Raw genomic sequence first — 20,483 nt, forward strand, 5'->3', positions numbered from 1 at the left:
TGAGTTCTTGCTTTTTATATTGTAATTTGGTCGGATTTTGGTATTTTATTGATGTGGGCATTCAGAATTTGTGTATTGTGAAGCTGAAATGTTTTGTCATGTGGTTATTTTTAACATGTTCTTTTCTTTTTTTATGGTCTAACTTTGTTTTCTAAAGTTAATGATCATACTTTGTCCATTCGGTTGCACAGGAATTTGAGAAAACTTGGAATTTTCAAATCTTGGAAGTTATGTTTTACCATATGTTCATTTATATTTTATTGTTTAAGGAAGAAATTATAATATGAATTTGAAAGATCAATTATTTCCCAAACTTGCTTGGAGCTATGGTTTGTTTAAATGTATTGCTATTTGAAATAATAGTTTCTAACTGGACTGAACTATATTATCCTTGTTTACCCTATCATTATGTTTTCTTCTTTTTTTTTTTTATTGTTTTAAAATGATAATACTTTCATTTTATAAATCAAAGAATACATGACTTGTCAAAGGAAATACTTCCATTGCATAAATCATTAGTTTTCTTCTGTGAACACTGGAAAATGGATGTTTATATTTTAGAACAATTTCTATTAGGCAGCCAACAATTTCAACTTGCTGTGGCTTTAAAAAACGAATCATTTCCTTTTACCTATAAAGATCTATTTTATCAGTGAAGTGGAATTTTATGTTAATGGGAAACATATGGGATTAGGCTGTTTCTCTTAGTGATGCATATATAGCAGCCACCTGTTGGTGCATGTATTACCCAATGAAATTGGGATAGGGGATGCAGATCTGGATGGTATGGGAGCTAATGTCACAATTGTTTCATGATAATTGTGAAAAATGGTAGCAAGAATATGATGGTATTTGTGTTTTTTTGTCCATATTTCGTGTATCTTTTCAATTTTGTATATATGAATTGACAGAGTCTGGAGCTGAGTTCTAAACTCCTAATGATTGAATTGGTATGATTGTTTGCAGAATCAATGTTGTACACGTCTCTTTCTAATTGGTAATGGAGACCCCTGATTTCTTACGCAAAGCAAGGGACTTGCCTTCCTACTGGTTCTCTTTTATTCCTAATACTTTATCAACTTTTCTTTTATGTTTTTCAACAACTATGTTATTTGGTGTGATTAAATCACATGGAAGACCCGACTATTGATAGATTCTCATCTTATAATTTTATATTTTGTAATGTAAATTTTCATTTTGTGATGTAATGTAATTTGTAGTGGATTGCATGCATTTTAGTTGTTGTTTATTCTGTTTTTGATAGTATTATGCTTCTTTAACATTACCTCTTAGAAAAATATTTCACAAAATATAGGCTTTTATAAAATTGTCTTTATAAAAATGATGACTTGCAACGGTTTTTTATCCAATACTTCTATAATAAATATAGAAGTATACATAAAAGAGAATTATGCTTATGTTACTTATAAAAGGGAAAAAAAAAAAAAAAGAGACGAGAATTATGCTTATGCTTTTCAATATGGGTTTTCTTAAAAAATCTTGAATATAATATAGGTTTTTATTTAAGAAAAAAAAACCCCAGTTTTTTTTTTAACCCAGAATCTGGGTTTTACAATACCTAGGTTCATCCGTTGGGTCCCCGAGTTGGAACCCGGATGAACAGCTCTATTTTTTTACAATCTTACTCTCTGCAACATGTTTAATTTGAAATGCTCTTGTGGGAAGTCACTCTTGATTCTTTTCTATAATGATGCTTCAATGTGTCTACATGTATAACTGTTACTGTTCGTGGCATTTTGTTATATTTTGTGTCCTGTTTTGTTACATTTTCTGCACTGTCTGTCCTATTTTCTTACATTCATCTTTAAGGTATTAGGATTAGCTGTAGTTTAGCAAAAATATGATGACCCCACTTGAAGTTGCAATTGATGGTTTTCATTATAATATTGATTTTACTTTGTTGATTTTTTCTAAGTTGAAATTATCCTATAACTTGAATTGGCAAGTGAAGAACCAACCTGTTTGAGTTTTTTTTTTTTTTCAAGAGGTTATTACCTATTTAAACTGTTTATGTTTGACGAATAATAGCATGGTGTGTAGAAAAAATATTCTACACACCTGTCTTGGCCAATTCATGTATTTTTGGGATCTGAGCACGATTTTGCCAGCTGTTTTTCATGTTGAATAGTTGGGGAAAAGGCTTACTTGAAAGAACGTGTATGTTAGCCTATTTTAGACTTACAAGAGCCATTAAACAAGAAAGATTGATGGTGTCTATGTGTTAATTATATGCAACGCAAGTGTGTTATCTTGTAAAAATAACAAAATTGTTGAAGTTCTTTATCTTTACATACTTTTTTATGCCATGAACCTTGTGAGCTCTAAAGTCCTCTTAGAATAATAATAATTAATACGCTTCATTTTACTTTGTAGAAAGAGTTACACCTGAGCACCGGTGTGTAATTTTTAGCTTTTACATGATGTTCTCTTGATCTTCTTAGTGGAAAACATATACCCGACGCACATTTAAGTCTTCAACTGCAGTTGTTTGTGTTCAATATTTTGAGCTCTATATTAGAGATATCATCTGCAGTAGTTTGTCTTTGTGTGTTTGTATGCAATTGGTCAGAAAATGCACTTTTTGGATTTGTAGAATAAAATAAATCGTCAACACATATACTCATTGTATAATATAGTAGTTGTGGATCAAAGTGAACGCAGTGGGAAGTCTCCATGTTTGTCATTGGCCATGTTTTATTCATGTTTACTACTAAATGTCAATATATGCTTAACTCTTGTATGATTCAACTTTCAATAAAGTTAGAACTATGAATGTAATTTAAATTATGAAATTAATTTAAATGACTATTTATTGCCCTGACGAAAGGAATTAATTAAGATGGCTATGTGTATCTATCACGAGTCACTTTTCAATATTGTGTGGTTGACTTGAACTAATAATTCCCCCTATTGTCACAAAGGAATTACGATCGACGATGCATATTATATATGCATTCTCAAAGTTCTTGTCACATGTATCACTTCTAACATTAAATCTACAATCTAACCTAAGATGTTAGATCAGCTGATTTAATTACTTCATGCATTTAGTTAAATTGATAGGAAAAAACAACTTCCTCAGAGAGAAATAATGTGATCTAATCAAGTTTTCAGATCAAGTTTTGCCTTAGAGGCCTTAATTTGGGTACGTACTATGACTACAGTACGTGTGTATATATATATATATATATATTTATATGCCATTGCCAATAATATCATGTATAATGTAGAGTTTTTGGCAGACTTGGTAAATATTTTACCAACTACGAATTAATATGTGAAGCCTATGCATTCTTTTTTGACTTATCACTGATACTAAGATTGTGGAAAGGGCGAAACACGAAATAAGAAAAGCCTTGAGCCACCTCTACGGTTAGAGTTACATATATCCTCCCCCCCTCCCCCTTCTCTCTCCCCAACCAAAGGTAGATCTAGCAATTCCTATACTTAAAAAAATATAAGCTGGTCGAAATATCCTCCATTACTAATGACATGAAAGAATTACCCTCACTAGAAACCTATGCTAACATCAACTATGACCTATGACCCCTAGGCACCTCCCTTCAATATCATTGACCTAACACATGTATGGGATCCTTACATGTACGATAACCATTCAACTCCATTTAAATAGTTCTTTCCCTTCGATACCTTTGTGATTCCCTACATCTCCTTTCACAATAAAAAATTACAAACTTTCATACAGTCTTTGATCTACCATTTATACTGCTCATATGCCTTGCTTAACTTGTATAGTTCCCTACGACCTGACCATATGGATAAGGCTTGGATGCATATTGGAGATAGAATGCATTCTAACGATTACGCATCAGGCATTAAACAATTCCTCAATTTGGCGAAGGCCTATGCATCGGGTAGAGACTGCATTAGGTGTCCATGTAGGAGATACCGAAATCGAACTTTCCATCCTTTTTCGGTGGTTGAGGATCACTTGTTCATCGCAGGGATAGATCCATTTTATACGGAATGGATCTTCCATGGCGAGGAGGAAACTTTGCCAGACACCACATCTTCTGACGAAGATGGTGATGCTGCTTATAACGACAATGACTACATTGATGATGTCGACGAGATGTTAGATGATATCCGTGTGGGATCCTTTATGGACAATTCTGGTAGAACAAAATTTTCTCCAGACGGGGGTCAAGAACGACACACCTCTTCTGCTCCTTTACACCTTAACTTCGACGATTTGCTAGACGATGCAAGACAACCACTTTATCCAAGTTGCACAGAGTTCTCAAAGTTATCATTCATAGTCAAGTTGCTTCACATAAAGACAATTGGTGGTTGGACTGTGAAGTCGTTCGACATGGTTATAAAGCTTCTGCAAGCTGCCTTTCCTCATGCTTTATTCCCTGACTCATATAACGAGGCTCGCCGCTTACAGCGTGGTTTGAGCTTTACTTACACAAAGATACATGTATGCCCAAATGATTGTGTCTTATTTTGGAAGGATAATGCTGATAAAGATGTGTGCCCTAAATGTAATGCATCTAGGTGGGCCTCAAGCACAACTAACCAAAAGAGGCTACCCCAAAAAGTCCTCCGGTATTTTCCTTTGAAGCTGCGGTTGCAAAGGTTGTTTATTTCTCGGAAGACTGCCCAAGCCATGAGATGACATGTAGAAGAGCGTGTTGATGAGCCCAACTTCATGAGACATCCTGCTGATTCTAGGGTATGGAAAGACTTCAATAAAAAATATGAGGCATTTGCCCAAGATCCTCGTAATGTCAGACTTGCTCTAGCAAGTGATGGGTTTAACCCTTTCAATAACATGAGCAAACCGTACAACATTTGGCCAGTTCTGCTTGTGCCGTACAACTTGCCTCCTTGGTCATGCATGAAAGATCCATACTTGATGATGTCGTTGTTAATCCCTGGACCAAAGGCACCGGGAAATGATATTGACGTATTCTTGCGTCCACTAATAGATGAGTTGAGAGAATTATGGGAAGATGGAATTCAAACATATGATGCATACAAAGGTGAAATGTTTCTATTGAGGGCAGCATTACTCTGGACAATCAATGACTTTCCTGCATATGCAAATCTTTCAGGCTGGCATGTCTGACATGTCTGACATGTAACTTTGAAACAGATGCAATAAGGTTGAAGCATGGCTGAAAACATGCTTATATGGGTCATCGTCGGTGGTTAGGCATAGAGCACAATTGGAGAAAGAAAAAAAATGCTTTTAATGGAAAGGATGAACGCCGTCTCCAACCTAAAACCATTGCAGGACAGGCTTTAATGGATCAATTACATGAGGTCTCCAACATCCAGTATGGTAAATCAACAAAGAAGAGGAAACATACCCCCAATGAACTTAATTGGACTAAAAAATGTATCTTCTTTGAGCTTCCTCATTGGTTAGACTTGGGATTACAGCATAACTTGGATGTCATGCACATTGAGAAAAACATCTGTGATAACGTTTTGGGAACCCTGATGAATATTGAAGGCAAAAGTAAGGACACTGTCAATGCGCGTAGGGACTTGGAAGATCTTGGACTAAGGAAAGAATTACATTTACAACATCATGGTAATCATACTTATAAGAGTCTTGCATGTTTCATGTTAAATGTAACTGAGTGAAGAAGTTTTTGTGCACGTATGACAGAAGTCAAATTTCCTAATGGTTTTGCCTCAAATATTGCCCGGTGTGTCAACGTTAATGAAGGAAAAATAATGGGAATGAAGAGCCATGATTGTCATATCTTTATGCAATATTTGTTGCCGATTATTATTGGTGGGTACCTACGACCAGATATTAGGGGAGCTTTAATAGAGTTATGCTCATTTTTCAAAGAATTATGCTCACGAACACTAGACACAAGGGTGTTGGAACGACTTCAAGCTAATATCCCCATCATTCTTTGCAAATTGGAAATGATATTTCCACCGGCATTTTTTGATATCATGGTGCACCTTGCTATTCATCTCCCAGATGAGGCACAGCTAGCAGGGCCTGTTCAGTACAGGTGGATGTACCATTTCGAGAGGTATTTGGGTAAATTCAAGTGGTATGTTCGCAACATAGCTCGTCTAGAAGGCTCAATTGCTGAGGCATATGTTCATGTCGAATGTCTGACATTTTGCTCTATGTACTTTAATGATATCGAGACTAGACATAACCGAGAGGAACAAAACAGTGACACAGTTGGGCAAACCCAACTTGAGTCAAGTTTATCGGTTTTCTCCCAAAAGGTGCGCCCATTAGGGGCAGGAAGAGTGGAAAAATTACCCAACGCACTGTTGGCCAAGGCTGAGTGGTACGTCCTTAATAATTGCGCAGAGATTGAAGACTATATAGAGTAAGTGCACGATCTATCCCCAATTCAGCATTTTATTTGTCTTATATTGTAAGTGGATAACTTATTAATGCATTTGGTTTTCGTAGTGAGCACTATGACAAGATGAAAGAAGAGGACCTTAGCACATTGAGCGAAGGTACCAAAGTCAATTCCCAACGTGGTTTAGAACACGTGTAAGATTCACTATCTTCTCATTGACAAACATTTCCCGTTATTTAACCTTTGAATTGACTTCCTTACTGTTTTTTTTTTTCAATCAAATATCCATGTTAGATCGCCGAGTTGCATGCTAAGATTCCCCCCGATGTGACCGATGACATATATGCATTAGCATGTGGCCCAGATCCACTGGTCGCATCATATTCTGGGTGTATAATGAATGGAATTTGGTTTCACATGAAGGAACTCGAAGGGCATCGCCGTACCCAAAACAGTGGTGTTGTTGTGAGTGGCGACCATCAAGGATTGCCAGTTGACTTCTACGGTGTGTTGCAGGACATCATAGAATTACGTTATTTGGGTTGGCGTAAGTGTTTTTTGTTTAAATGTGATTGGTGGGACATTGGCGACATGAGAAGGGGGATACACATTGGGAATCACTTAACGAGTGTCAACACGTCTAGGCAATGGTACAAAGATGAGCCTTTCGCTCTAGCATGCCAATCGTTGCAAGTTTTTTACATAAAAGACCCAACTTTGGGGGGAAGTTGGCATGTCGTACACAAGATAAAAAATAGGAATGTTTACAATATTCGCCACAATACCTTGGAGTTGCATGAACTTGATGATGAATCCGACGTTGGTGAAATAGACGACGAGAGTGACACTGATCCTAGGAACTATGGTTGTGTTAATGAAACTAATTTAGTAGACATGCTCAATCCATTGATCCGAGTAAATGAAGACAACTTGCCCGTTGATCCTTCAACACTGTCACATGAGCATTTAGCTGAAGGAAGTGACGATGAGGCCTTCATTGATGATGAAGACATTAACGATGCTTTTGTGTTGGAGAACATTGATGAGGGGGATAGCGATGGTTAGTTGAATCTTGAATCTTTTTATTATTATATAGATTTATCCTGATAGTTATCTTATCCTATTTTATGATAATGGTTTATCTAATTATAGATAATGTTAATCATTAAAAACCATAGCTATTTATGTCATTGAATGCTTTTAATTTGGATATTAGATCTTTACATGTACTAGGTGTCCATGAGGATTTGATACACATGCTTTTTATTATGGGAATAAAAAGAGTACTATTAATTCACTATCATGAGGGTATATATTTTACCATGGGATTTATATTGATGTCTTTAATATAATATATTTTGTGTGTTTGCAGAGAGTGCCTGACTTTACGCCTTGGGATATCATCTCCACACTTGAAGACTGTGCGTGTGTAAAGGCATTATTTCGCATAAACATGGCCACTGTCTGTATGCTTTCTTTACTTTGACTTGCAACGTTGGATTTTGGTTCTCAACCAGTGCTATCCCTTTGATATTCAGAATGTTTACTATATATGAAAGCCTTACATTTTTGTCAAAAACCCAACTTGACAAATTTAAATTATTAAAGACTCCAACCATTACCTTTTTTAACTATTAATGTTGTTGACATGAGTAAAAGGTGAGCGGCCCAATACACATGATTTATACAACTACATATCAGTCATTGCAACCTATCAGAATTTACCTAATACAAATAGTAGTGCCTGTTAGTAAGAAAGATTGAACATGATATATCAAAAAAAGGGACTGAATATGATATATAAAAATAATGGACTATACAATGCATCTTTCTAATATGTTCAAGGGAAGATAGATATGTACAATTGTTTATAGTTGATATTCAGTTTGTTAGTTTGCTTGAACTCTAGTAGATAAAAGTCACTTAAAATCAGCAATGTATCTACAAATGATGACCACACCGAGTAGTCCATACAAGGTCTGTTTATTCCCTCAAATGTGACTTTTATAATATTACTGTTAAATCTAAAATATACATGGTTCACCATTTTGTTCAATTTTCTTTTTGATGATAAAGGTTAGTGGATTTCTAGGCTGTCCATCATGTCTATCCTAGTCTTACATTAATCCAACGTTCACATGGAAGCATCTCAATATTAGATCTTTACTCTAAAGAATTCATTCTCACATCTTGCTTGGTGAATATAATATTTCATGTTAAATATTCAACAATATGTTGCATTACTAAATGAGATTGGGCTGGAGGATAACACTTAGTGTTAATTACAAATATTGGCCATTGCAAATGCACGGTTGTGAGGTCAATTTCAAACTGTCCTTACCCCAATTTTTCCAAATTGTACATGTCTGGACAGGTAGGTCTCTAGATTAAATAATGATTGGATGAAACCATGTATAAGAAGATGGGTTTGAGGAAGCATTTAAAATGCACATGGAGGATCTAAACTTACCACTTAAAATACACTTGGGTATCTCGATTATGGTCCTTAATAATTGTGAGTACATGTCTACTAGTTTCTTAGGTGCAAAGAGAGGTGACCAATCTGTATGGAAGCCTTTGAACAGATGGGACATACCATACTAAAACGACTATATAAACCAGAATTAGCACTACACATGATTTCTCACATATATACTCTAAAATTAGATCTTTAAAATGAAAAATAAAGAGTGACAATGAAGTACTTTGAACTTTCTCACATATATGAAAGGTTTGATGCTTGGATGCATGCTCTTTTAAGTCAGTCCAAATTTGTTGTTAGATAATGGTGGAAATTATTTATACATAAAAAGCCAAGTGATCACATGCAGAATTGTAATATAGAGTTGTGGAAATGTATATGCTTAGAAAAGACACAGCGTTTTGGAAGGTGTCATCTTTGTATGAAAACCTTGGGTTTGAGCAAATGGTACATTTTATAATATTTTGCACTCAAATATGGCGTAAAAGGGCATTAACTAGAAATGTGATAACGAAGGCATAAAAGGTCATTAACTAGAAATGTGATAAGGAAGGCATAAACCAATGTTATGTAATCGCTGTAGTTTGCACTCAAACTGTGTTTGATGTTGTAACCATTGACAACAAATCACATGATGATAGTGCATCGGCAAGATATCACTTAAAAGTCAAAACGTCCATTGCTAGCATTAATGTATTCACTCATCAATTGCCATGGTCCATATATGTTTTAGGTACAAATTTAATTCCCCAGTAATCTTTTTGCCAAATGGAAGGAGTATTTATATATTCCATATAAAAAATTAGCCATACTTTTTCACAGAGTTCAGTACGTTGTATTACAATGAATTTAATAAAAAAATTTCAACAATAATATTCAGTTTCACTTACGATCGTTTTATAATTTACACCGGTGTGAAATCTACAAAATGGATGTGTTGTTGTAACTGTAAAGTACATGAAAAATGTTCATGTACTGGTTTGAGTAAACAAGCTTCCCAGTTAAAGAATTTTATATGTTGCATAGGTTTAACGATGAGAATGGGAAATTTTAACACGTTAGCAATAAAATCCAATGTCCAAAACATACTGGCCAAATACGTCAAGAAAAAAGTGCACGATTTATTTTATTCATTTTTCCAATACTTCCCCACAGGTTGGACACAAAGATACATTTTCGGCAACGGAGCACCAATTTATATGAAGCTGCATGTATTTCACAATATTAATGTTTTATTTTAATATACTCATATCCACCAATCTACTTTAGAGCTAATATGTGTATAGAAGAATGCCGGATGTGTACCTTAATCAAGATATAAAATTTGTCCAGATTTATAGTTGATTGGTATTTGGAGTCTACCATATACTTAATATATGTCAAGCGGAATACCAACTACATTCATTAATCAAGATATAATGAAGGCAGAGATTTTTAATTAGCATGCATAGTGGAGTCTACCATATACTGCCCATGTGTATAAAAGAGATTTTAATTCTATTGCATAGCAGAGTCTACCATATACTTAACATTTATAAAAATGGAATGCCATTTGTCTTCATTAATCAAGATATAAAATTAAAGGGATTTTAGGAATTATTTCATATTGGACTCATTGCATATACTTAACATGTGAACAAAACAATGAGGTATATCTTCATTAATCAAGTTATAGAAATAAAGAGATTTTTATTTTATTGCATATTAGAGTCTGCCATAGACTTAACATGTGTACAAAAGAGCTGCCAGCTGTCTTTCATTAATCAAGATATCAAATCAGAGAGATTATTTATTTAATTGCATATTGGAGTCTACCTTATCACTGATATGTGTACAAAAGACCTAACATGTGTACAAAATAGCTGCCAGCTGTCTTGGAATAATCAAGATATCAAATTAAAGTTTTTATTGCCTTTTATTGCATATTGGAGAACCCATTTTCCTCCACATGTGTACGTACAATGATCATGTTGAGTAAAATGCTGCCAGCTATCTTGGAATAATCAAGATATCCAATTAAAGTTTTTATTTCCTTTTATTGCATATTGGAGAACCCATTTTCCTCCAAATGTGTACGTACAATAATAATGTGTATTAAAATGCTGCCAGCTGTATTGAAATTATCAAGATATCAAAAATAAACATTACATTTATTTAATTGGATATTGGAAGACCCCATATACGCAACATGTGTACAATGTTCAACCTCAAAAGAGCTGCCAGATGTCTTCATTAATAAAGATATCAAAATAAAGAAATTCTTGTGATAACCTTTTCAAAATACTATATAAATTTTGGCCCAGCTCTTAGCAAGACGTCTAATGCATTGTACTTTTCCTTTTTTTACATGTTGCGGCATACGCGGGAAAGTAATATTTGGAAGAGGCGGGATTTTAAAGCCTGGACAGTGGTGACTTGATGCCAGTCTATAACTTCAGAAGTGACAGAAGTTGTACATCAGATCTTCGTGGGTTCCAAAGGCCAGTCCATTCCTCATGCTCTGGGTTCCAGCAGGTTGAAGGAGTAAGGAAAGGAGATCTAGAAGTGGGTTTTGAGGCTAAACCCCAAATTCCTTGTACGCACTGTGGTATTTCTGATTAACTGAAGTTTCACTATTCTTTTTCAACCAGTTGGCTGTAGACCTAACCAACAAAAAGCTGAAGAAATGGTATGTTTTTTCTAACCCTACAATAACATTCTTTACTTTACGAAGCAAAGACACAAACCCATTTTTTTTCTGTGTGATATAACAACGGAACAAATCAGGAAAATATCTAGACCCACATTGTAAAAGCAAATTTCTGAATGTTGTAACTGAAACTATTAAGAGTTTTTCAGCTATGGTTTGATGTAAGAAAGATATTGAGGGATGAAATGGATACTAGGGTTTCAATAAAAGATTAAATAAAAATTTATAAAGTGGTGAATATATGCTTAAAGGTGATGTTGTTAACATAAAGAAAACATTATACACTAGGCCTGTAACTATGAATGTGAACCCAGGGAGCAGCATCTTACCTGCTGGATAGTGTGTTGCAACACCTCATTTTTACTCATTGTTTTTTTGTCAAAGTAGATGGCTTGAGATAAGATAAGGATGTTGTTAACATACTTGAAATGTCATAAGGTCTCTGAAGTTAACAGAAACCAGAATGTGATAACACAAGCAACTTTAAATTCAATTACAAATGATGAAGAGGCCAAAATGTACATGATAATGTGATTATACAATGTATTCTATGGGTTGGTACATAACTTGATGCAAGATTGTTTATACAGATTTGCATGTGATTAGTGGGTAATAATTGGTGAGTAGTGAATAGAAGGTATATTTAATTTTGTGAAAACGTTAGTTTATCTAAAAAAGTGTTTCATCCAATAGTATTATATAATGTTTAGGAATTGTGTATATTTTCAGCAACATTCACACAATGATATTTTCTTACACAGTGATGTTGGTGGGGAATTAGGAGTAGATAGTAAATATGAAAAGCTAAACCATTATGTATAGTGTTGATAACTACTAGTATGTGGTAATGTTCACATTCCATGCTGATTGATGTATTGTAATTTACAGGAAAATACAGTCATGTACAAATTAGGGAAGAGATTTAGGAGGGGACGACCTCGACGTCCCCTAATCAACTCAAGCCCTATTAAAGAAGTTCCAGACTTGGTGCCTCCGACTACAGTTCTACGAGTTGAGGAGGATCCCACAATTGATGCCTTAGCTGAAGTAGTACTAGAAATGGGCATAGAAGCACCCAATCACGAAGTACAACATGACAATAATGAGAGAGATAATATCACTTCGATGCCCGGTAAAGGTTATGATGTATTATTAATAAATATAGGGTTCTAGTTTTGATGTTTATAATCCTTAGCCATGCTTGACTGTATTGAATAATATTATACATGTTTATAATACAGTTCCCCCCATTAAAAAACGAGGCCGAGGGCCTGCGAAGGGTACTGCATTAGAAAGGTTGAGAAAGTATGGTAAGATCCCTTTAAATATAAAGGACGGGCATATGGGTCCTTCATGCGAAAATGCTACTATATTCAGTAGTCGAGTGAGCTGGATTATAAGAGTACATGCTGAAATGCGCCATGCTAGTTGGAGTGCGGTTGGTGACAAGGAGAAGCACGAGCTCATCACTCGTGTTAGAGTAGGGGTTTAATATATAAGCATAGTCATTTTTGTTTATGAATATTGATGTGTATTATTTGAGTGACTTCTTGTATGTGATATGATACAATGCATTGCAGGGTGATTTTGAGTTGGACTGGACAAAGGAAAATCATCGTGAAGCTGTAGTAAATGCACTCGCTGATAAGTATAATGCATACCATTACGAACTAAACAAGCACTACCGTAAATTTGCAATGCATGAGGAAGCACTAACTGGTCGGAAAAAGTCGGTGGAGCCACATGTTTGGGAGTGGCTCTGTGAATGATGGGCGAGTGGGGCATTTAAGGTAAGTATTTTTTGTGTTATATCTGGTTTAGGAAAACTGAGGCAGATTTCCTTATCCTCTAATAACATGCTTACAATATCTATGGTTAGTTTTGTTGAGGCATTGAGCATTGGTGTGTAAGTGCATGACCATAAATCTTTGGAATATATTTCAGGAGCGGTCTCGTAGAAACACAAATAATAGAAAGAAACAGAAAGTTAGACTTGTGGGAGGAAATCATTTGTTAGGCTTATGGAAGAGAGGGTAACATATTCAGTGTTTTACCTTAATTTTAAATACTTGCTGTCCAGGAAATGATAGTGAGCTTAAATGTCTCATAATTTGTAATTGAAGGGTGAGGAGGCACCAAATATGATTGAATTTTACAAAGAAACACATTGGTCAAGAGAGAAAGGGAAATTCATCAATGCAGCAAGTGAACACAACTATGTGAGTTAGCTGATGATTGATGGCTTCTAATGATTTAGTTTCTTTATGCATGGCTGACCTTCAGAAAATAATATATTTTTCATGTTTATAATTTCAGAATCTGATGTTAGAGAGGTTGAATGAGAAAGGGACAGAAGAGGATCAGGATGATGATGCTATTGCTGATGTATTCAAAGAGCTCTTAGGCTATAAATCTGGATATGCACTTGGGCTGGGCCACTCAGTCATTCCTCAGCCCTCCCCTTTTATGCAAAAGAACAAGACATTTAAACGATTGGCGGAGGAGAATGAAAGGAACAAGACCTGTGCAAACCATTACAAGACTCAACTAGAGTCACTTTTGGGTGAAATGGCTGATTGGCGCAAACAATTTTCTGAGCATGACAGACAGATAAACATGATAAGCTTACAGTTAGAGTCAAATAGGGAGTCTCAACAAGAGACTCTCGGAGATGCTTAGGCATCTCTCATATAGTTTAGTTTTTTAGAGTGTTGGGGATTTTTGTGTTTTTTGTTTCCCCTATGGAAATGCTCGTGTTAAATGCCTTTTGAAAGCTGAAATGTATTGTGGGCAGGTAAATGGGGGGTATTTTGATAGAAAGGGTGGGAGGTGGTTGGATAAGTGTGATTTTGTGTTGGGTATTGTAACATGATATCTTCAATTTCAGTAGGTTGTAAGGAATGTTTGGCGGTGGTCATAACAATCAGGTAATCTTTATTGTCCTGTCTAGCTGTATCTTGTCATATAGAATACCAAAATTGCATGGGTTTATAGTATCTTGTATATAGTTTAACTGAGTGTGCACAGTTAACTAAAATATTTTGCTACTTTAATTCAGAGATATTGCTGCATGCATTAGCTGCATATTTGTAAAGGTTCCAGCCAACAATGGTTTTGTGAGTTTTTGAGGTTGTTCCAACACAGTTAGCAGAATTTGAGATCCAATTCAGAAAATGGTTAGGAAAATATAACTAGATAGGACCTTCAGATCTGGTGATGGTATATGTTACTGTTCTCTATTCTTGTTTAAACCTGTTCAATTCATAGTGCATTATGTTACCATATGGAACTTGCTCCTAGACAACATGTATGTTTAAAATAAATGGGATTTTGGTATATTGACTGTTGTATTTAACACCATAACTAGCTGGATCTGCTTTCTTTATGGTTAAACTGTTTGGTGGAAGATAAGAGTTAGTTTTTGTCAAAAACCTAGCTAGCATGGTTGCAACTCTTACATATTATGTTAAAATGATCTCTTTGCAGCGTATATACAGTTTAGAGACATATATAGGCTATTGAAAGAAGAAAGGAAAAAAAGTATAATGTCAGTGAACTTCTCAACAGATGGCCTTGCAGATAACATACTTGTAGAATGTAATTAATTTGGCCCCTTTCAGTAAAGGGACTAGTGGTTGCAGGAAATTATATATTGGTTTGGTCAAGCATATTCATAGTCTAGTTTAGACCTAGTTTATTGTTTGTAGATCATATTTTTTTGGTATCTTATAACTGTCATATGGTATATGGATCATAGGATCATATGTTGGCTAAACATGTGATCACCAAAGTAGATCTGCATGTAGATTTTGACATATTCAGTCTACTTGGTTTTGATAAATATTGCCAAGCACTCATAAATGCTGTTTGATCAATCCTTATTGACCCATTGGATTTTATCTAGCTATAAGTCAAACTCTCATTCACTTCATTGTGGGAAAGGTCTGATTTGTTGAACACAAATTGAGGTCAAAAAATAAAGCTTGTGTTGGAAATTGGCTATCCCTAAAACCATTGTTTGATAAACATACTTGCATCATTCTGCAATAATATTTTGTGTATGCTCAAATGCTGATGTTAAGGACATTACATACAAAAACCTTGATGTTTTTGTCTCCAACTATATTGACCATACTGAGATAATTGGTAACCAATATATATATATATATATATGCCATCTAATTTGGAAGAACATTACTGGATATTAATAATGAGTGCCCAGTGAACACAGACTTGACTATGATTTGCATATTAGGTTTCTGCTTGGAAAATCTTATATTGAAGGAAGGCCATATTTTCAGATAATTACATGTTGTTTAATCTGCATATTGCAGAAAATTTGCTAGCTAGGTGGAGGATTTTACCATATATTGTCTGTGACTTTAATATTGTAAATGCCCAAGTATATTAAGGGAGATGGCATGTGAGGATATCTTACTCAGATCACTATTAGTTTGTAAGTTGTAATGTAATGTTTTTTTTTTTTTTTTTTGCCATGTCAAGAGAATGATCATCATGTTATGCAAACTTTAATTGTTAACAAACTGAATTTGTTTTTTTTTTTGTTCCTATTGTCCAGGTGTTTTTCATTCACAATGTAGAAGTTGAAAATCTATCCATACAGAAGCTGCATTGGTACAACTGGAATCTCATCACCTTGGACGGCTCAAAATGAATGATAGAATGCAGATGAAAGCAATGGAGCTATGCACTATTTCTAGGCTGGAGCAAAGTTCATCCCAACTATATATAGAAGTATATAGTTGTTTTATGGGCTATACAATAGTTGTAACTATTATGTTGATCCTCCCATTTCCTTCCCACACAGTAAACATTGATGTATTTCCATTATGCAATCTGAACATTGAAACATGTCTGAATTAATTATATATATGTACATGGTTATATGAACAGGGGAAATTATGTGATATGGATGTGATTGTGTTTTTGATTACTTTTGCCATATCTTAACTAGGTAAAGCCCAATTTACGACCCTTTATGGAAGGGACCTGCTCTGATGAATGTTAGTATTTGTTTTTCCCCAGGAGCAAGCAATTGTGGCAAAAACGTAGTATAATTATTTGCCAAAACAATATAACGAAAATAAACTTTACGGGAAAAGATTATTTGCTAGGATTGTGGTGGTGGCAAATTCTACTTTTCTAGTGAATGGTCTTGGTGGAGAATAGCATTTAAGTAAATATGATGACATTATTTTCCACAAGACATTGACCTGGAAAGTAATTTTTTACCACAATATGATTTATGGGTAAATCAGTTGGAGTTCATGACTACCACATGCTAATTACCCACAAGAGATCTGGTGGATAATAGTTATACCCACGAAGCTAATATCATAGCAGAACATAAAATTACCCAGAAGACACATTGTGGATAATAGTTATTCTCCACGAAGCATGTTCATGGAATAATATGCTAATTACCTACAAGAACTTTCGTAGGTATTAGTTATACCCATGAAGAATTTCATGGCAAAACATTTAATTACCCATAATACACTTGGTGGGTATTAGTTATACCCACGAAGGACTTCATGACAAAACATGCTAATTACCCACAACAAATTTCGTGGGTATTAGTTATACCCACGAAGAATTTATTGGCAAAACATTTAATTACCCATAATACACTTGGTGGGTAATAGTTATACCCACGAAGGAGTTCATGGCAAAACATGCTAAATACCCACAAAATAATTGGTGGCTAATAATTATACCACGAAATGTACTGGTGGGAATTGTCTACATATCACGAGTTCTATAGTATTTAAAAGGGTTTTTGCCACGAAAATAATGACTTTTGCCCACAGAATATGCTGTGGTTAATTCCATGTAGTCCCCACGAGTTAGAGGTATCGTGGAGAGAAATACATTTTCCCACGAAGTATACGCCACGAGGCTCCCACGAACAAAATTGGTGTGCACAGTTCTTTTTCCACGAAAATACGGCCTTTTGCCATGAATGTGCTCCTTGGGAAAATCTTAGATTTCTTGTAGTGCAAATTTGAACGCAAAGCAACTGGCTGGAGTTTTCTGATTTCTTTTCAAAATGAAATCATTTGCCACATATGTTCAGTCTCAATCGCATGCATTTCAAACTTTAGGTGCAGTGCTGAGGTCGTTCACGTCTCATTGGGTTATATAAGATATGATATGTTTGGTTAAAATTTGAATAAAATAATGTTATAATATATTTTTTAATATTAATTTTATTTTAAAATTTGAAAAAATTAAATTATTTATTATATTTTATGTAAAAATTTAAAAAAATTGTAATGATAATATAAGATGAGATTAGATTAAATAGTTTAATTTTGTGTAACCAAACCTGCTTTTACTTTATTCCCTTATCTAATAAACTTATCTTGGTTACTTATCATCCACATATTATATTTATATTTATATTTATTTTTTAATTTTTTAAATTAATTAAATTTTTTATTCATATATATATATATCATATATTTGATATAAAAAAATAAAAAATATATATATAATGTGAGAATAATGAATAATTTTTTTTATTAACTTTCTTGAAAAAAAAAAAAATAGACAACGACATTCCTTTAAGATCAACTTTAGTTAGAGATAAGGCTTTGTCTAAAGAAAGAAAATAAAAAAAGTGAAAAGAAACGGGAGGGTGATATGATTAGAAGCAGACCTTTAATAGAGAAAGAAACAAACAAAATATGGTATTAGATTCAAATTTGACCCCAACATTATGGGATAATATATTAAAAGAAACAAACAAAATATCCTCCACTAGAGTTAGTTTGCCCAGAATCCAGATTTTATAACCAAAGATTGGATTTTTATGAGGGAAATATCAGTACTCTTAAAATAAATTTCCATTAGATTCATTGGCACAATTCAGGAAAACAAAATGGAATTAAGAAAAGAGGGAGGAGCGGTCTTCTAACTTAGTGAGAGAAACTCTAGCTTCTCTCTAAACTGAGATGAGAAATTTTGTCTTACTTAAGGTAAGGGTGTCCTCTAGTCTGTGTTTTTCTCAGATTGAGAGGGAAGAAGATGTTTGCAACACTTATTGAACAATGGGGTAAACTTCGACTTACTGAGGCAGAACAGGTGGGGATACAAGTTGAACTCACAGCAGAGGAAATGATATCAAAAAGAGGCAGAATGTGCCTATTGGGACTCATCGTGGTGGACAAGCAAATAAACAAAGAGGCATTCCAGGGTACAATGATGAAGATATGGAAGCCAAGAGGGGTGGTTCTTTTCAAACCTATCGGGGACAACCTGTTCTTAATAGAGTTCAACAATACTCATGACATGAACAAGGCCAAACAAGGGAAACCATGGATCTTTGATCGTAACTTAGTTTGTCTCAAGGAATATGATGGGATGATGGCTCCCAAAGAAATAGTCTTTAACTCAAACACAATGTGGATCCAACTCCATAATATCCCACTGGGTGGAATGACTAGGAATGTTGGTGCAAAAATAGGAAGTAGTGTGGGAAAGGTAATGAGTGTGGATGTGGATGAGGAAGGGATTGGATGGGGCCCTTACTTACATGTTCAGATTAATGTTAACATCACACAACCTCTCATGCGAGGTATTATCAGCTCATTCAATGGGAGCAAACTTTGGGTTGCTTTCCAAAATGAAATGCTCCCAAATTTTTGTTTCTGTTGTGGTATAATTAAGCATGCCAAAGCTGGGTGCCTTGAACCTGTAGCAGTCAGGTCGATGCATGGCAAAAATGAATCTCAATATGGCGCTTGGCTTTGTGCATCCAACCAGAAAGAGCGCATCAAGCTGAAACAGGTTGACAAGGATGAACATGGCCATAGCCAAGAATGCTACCCAGCAAAAAAGGTTGATGATGATGATGTGGAAACATCGACCAACCACAGAGAAAAGTAGCCTGACACGCCTATAGTTGTTACAGAGTCATAGGAAGGAACCACTCCTCAGAGGACAGACCATGCTCCTATCAAGTCTGGCTGTAGGGAGGATAGGCTAGGGGAAAGGTCAGGTAATGCCCCAATTACTTTATCTGAGACTCTTTCTAGGGAAAGGAACAATACTAGACTAAATGTAGGGGGATCCTTAGCTGCCAACTCACCACAGACCTTCAGTCCAAAGGACCTACCCATTAACCAGGGTGAACAAACATTTCATGATCTGAGGGGAATAAGAGAAAGGAGGATTGAGCAAGCAATAGGGGTTGGTAGAGGCACTGGTAAACAAAACAGTGAGGAAGTAAGGAACAAAGACCATATCCTCGAGGAGGTTGACATCAATGTACCCCTAATAGAACAACCTAGGAAATGGAAAAGGAGGGCATGAGATATAAGTCTGATGGACCATGATACTTTGCTGGACATAGGAGATGATATACATGACTTAAACACCATTGGCACTTAGACTAGGGGCAGGACAAAAAGAAAGGAAATTTCCAAGGAATCAACTAGGAAAAAAGGGAAAGTAACATTGCAGCATGAGGAGAGGTGCACCAAAGGTATGGCAGAGGCTGACTTTCAGCCCTGCCAATTCAGATGAGTATCATAAGCTGGAACTGTCAAGGGCTTGGGAACCCTCAGACAGTTAGGATCCTTAACAGGCTAGTTAAGGATAAGTGTCCCAATTGGTTTTTCTTATGGAAACCAAATGTACCAAGGCTAGAATTGAGACTGTTAGAAGATTTATTAAGTTTGACAGTTGTTTAGTTGTGGACAGTAAGGGAAGTAGTGGAGGTCTGGCCATGATCTGGAAGGATAATATAGATGTTCAACTTTTGAACTTCTCTAGATGGCATATCAATGTTTTTATTAAAAATAATGCTAATGAAACTCCATGGATGCTAACTGGTTTTTATGGTCATCCAATGACATCTAAGAGGGCACAAAGCTGGGCCTTCTAAAATTTCTGAAACCAACAGCCCCTACAACATGGATGTGTATGGGTGATTTCAATGAAATCACTA

At 35.2% G+C, this 20,483-nt stretch overlaps 2 protein-coding genes across 2 annotated transcripts; both read left to right on the forward strand.

Annotated features, from left to right (window-relative positions):
• Positions 1-3,796: 3,796 nt before the first annotated feature.
• Positions 3,797-5,116, forward strand: LOC122282416. Its single transcript, XM_043094367.1, has 2 exons — positions 3,797-4,623; positions 4,720-5,116. Exons 1-2 carry the CDS (start codon positions 3,797-3,799, stop codon positions 5,114-5,116), a joined length of 1,224 nt encoding a protein of 407 aa, XP_042950301.1.
• Positions 5,117-13,614: 8,498 nt separating this feature from the next.
• Positions 13,615-14,716, forward strand: LOC122280828. The gene is made up of 2 exons (XM_043091875.1): positions 13,615-13,728; positions 13,826-14,716. Exons 1-2 carry the CDS (start codon positions 13,651-13,653, stop codon positions 14,186-14,188), a joined length of 441 nt encoding a protein of 146 aa, XP_042947809.1. The 5' UTR covers positions 13,615-13,650; the 3' UTR covers positions 14,189-14,716.
• The last annotated feature ends 5,767 nt before the right edge of the window (positions 14,717-20,483 follow it).

The sequence above is a fragment of the Carya illinoinensis genome, chromosome 11, assembly GCF_018687715.1.
Source record: "Carya illinoinensis cultivar Pawnee chromosome 11, C.illinoinensisPawnee_v1, whole genome shotgun sequence".
Lineage (NCBI taxonomy): Eukaryota > Viridiplantae > Streptophyta > Magnoliopsida > Fagales > Juglandaceae > Carya > Carya illinoinensis.

Coding starts and splice junctions, on each gene's coding strand:
- LOC122280828 (XM_043091875.1), top strand. CDS start 13,651: ATGATTGAATTTTACAAAGAAACACATTGGTCAAGAGAGAAAGGGAAA. Junction 13,729..13,825: donor CAGCAAGTGAACACAACTAT/GTGAGTTAGCTG, acceptor TTATAATTTCAG/AATCTGATGTTAGAGAGGTT.
- LOC122282416 (XM_043094367.1), top strand. CDS start 3,797: ATGGATAAGGCTTGGATGCATATTGGAGATAGAATGCATTCTAACGAT. Junction 4,624..4,719: donor TTGAAGCTGCGGTTGCAAAG/GTTGTTTATTTC, acceptor TGCTGATTCTAG/GGTATGGAAAGACTTCAATA.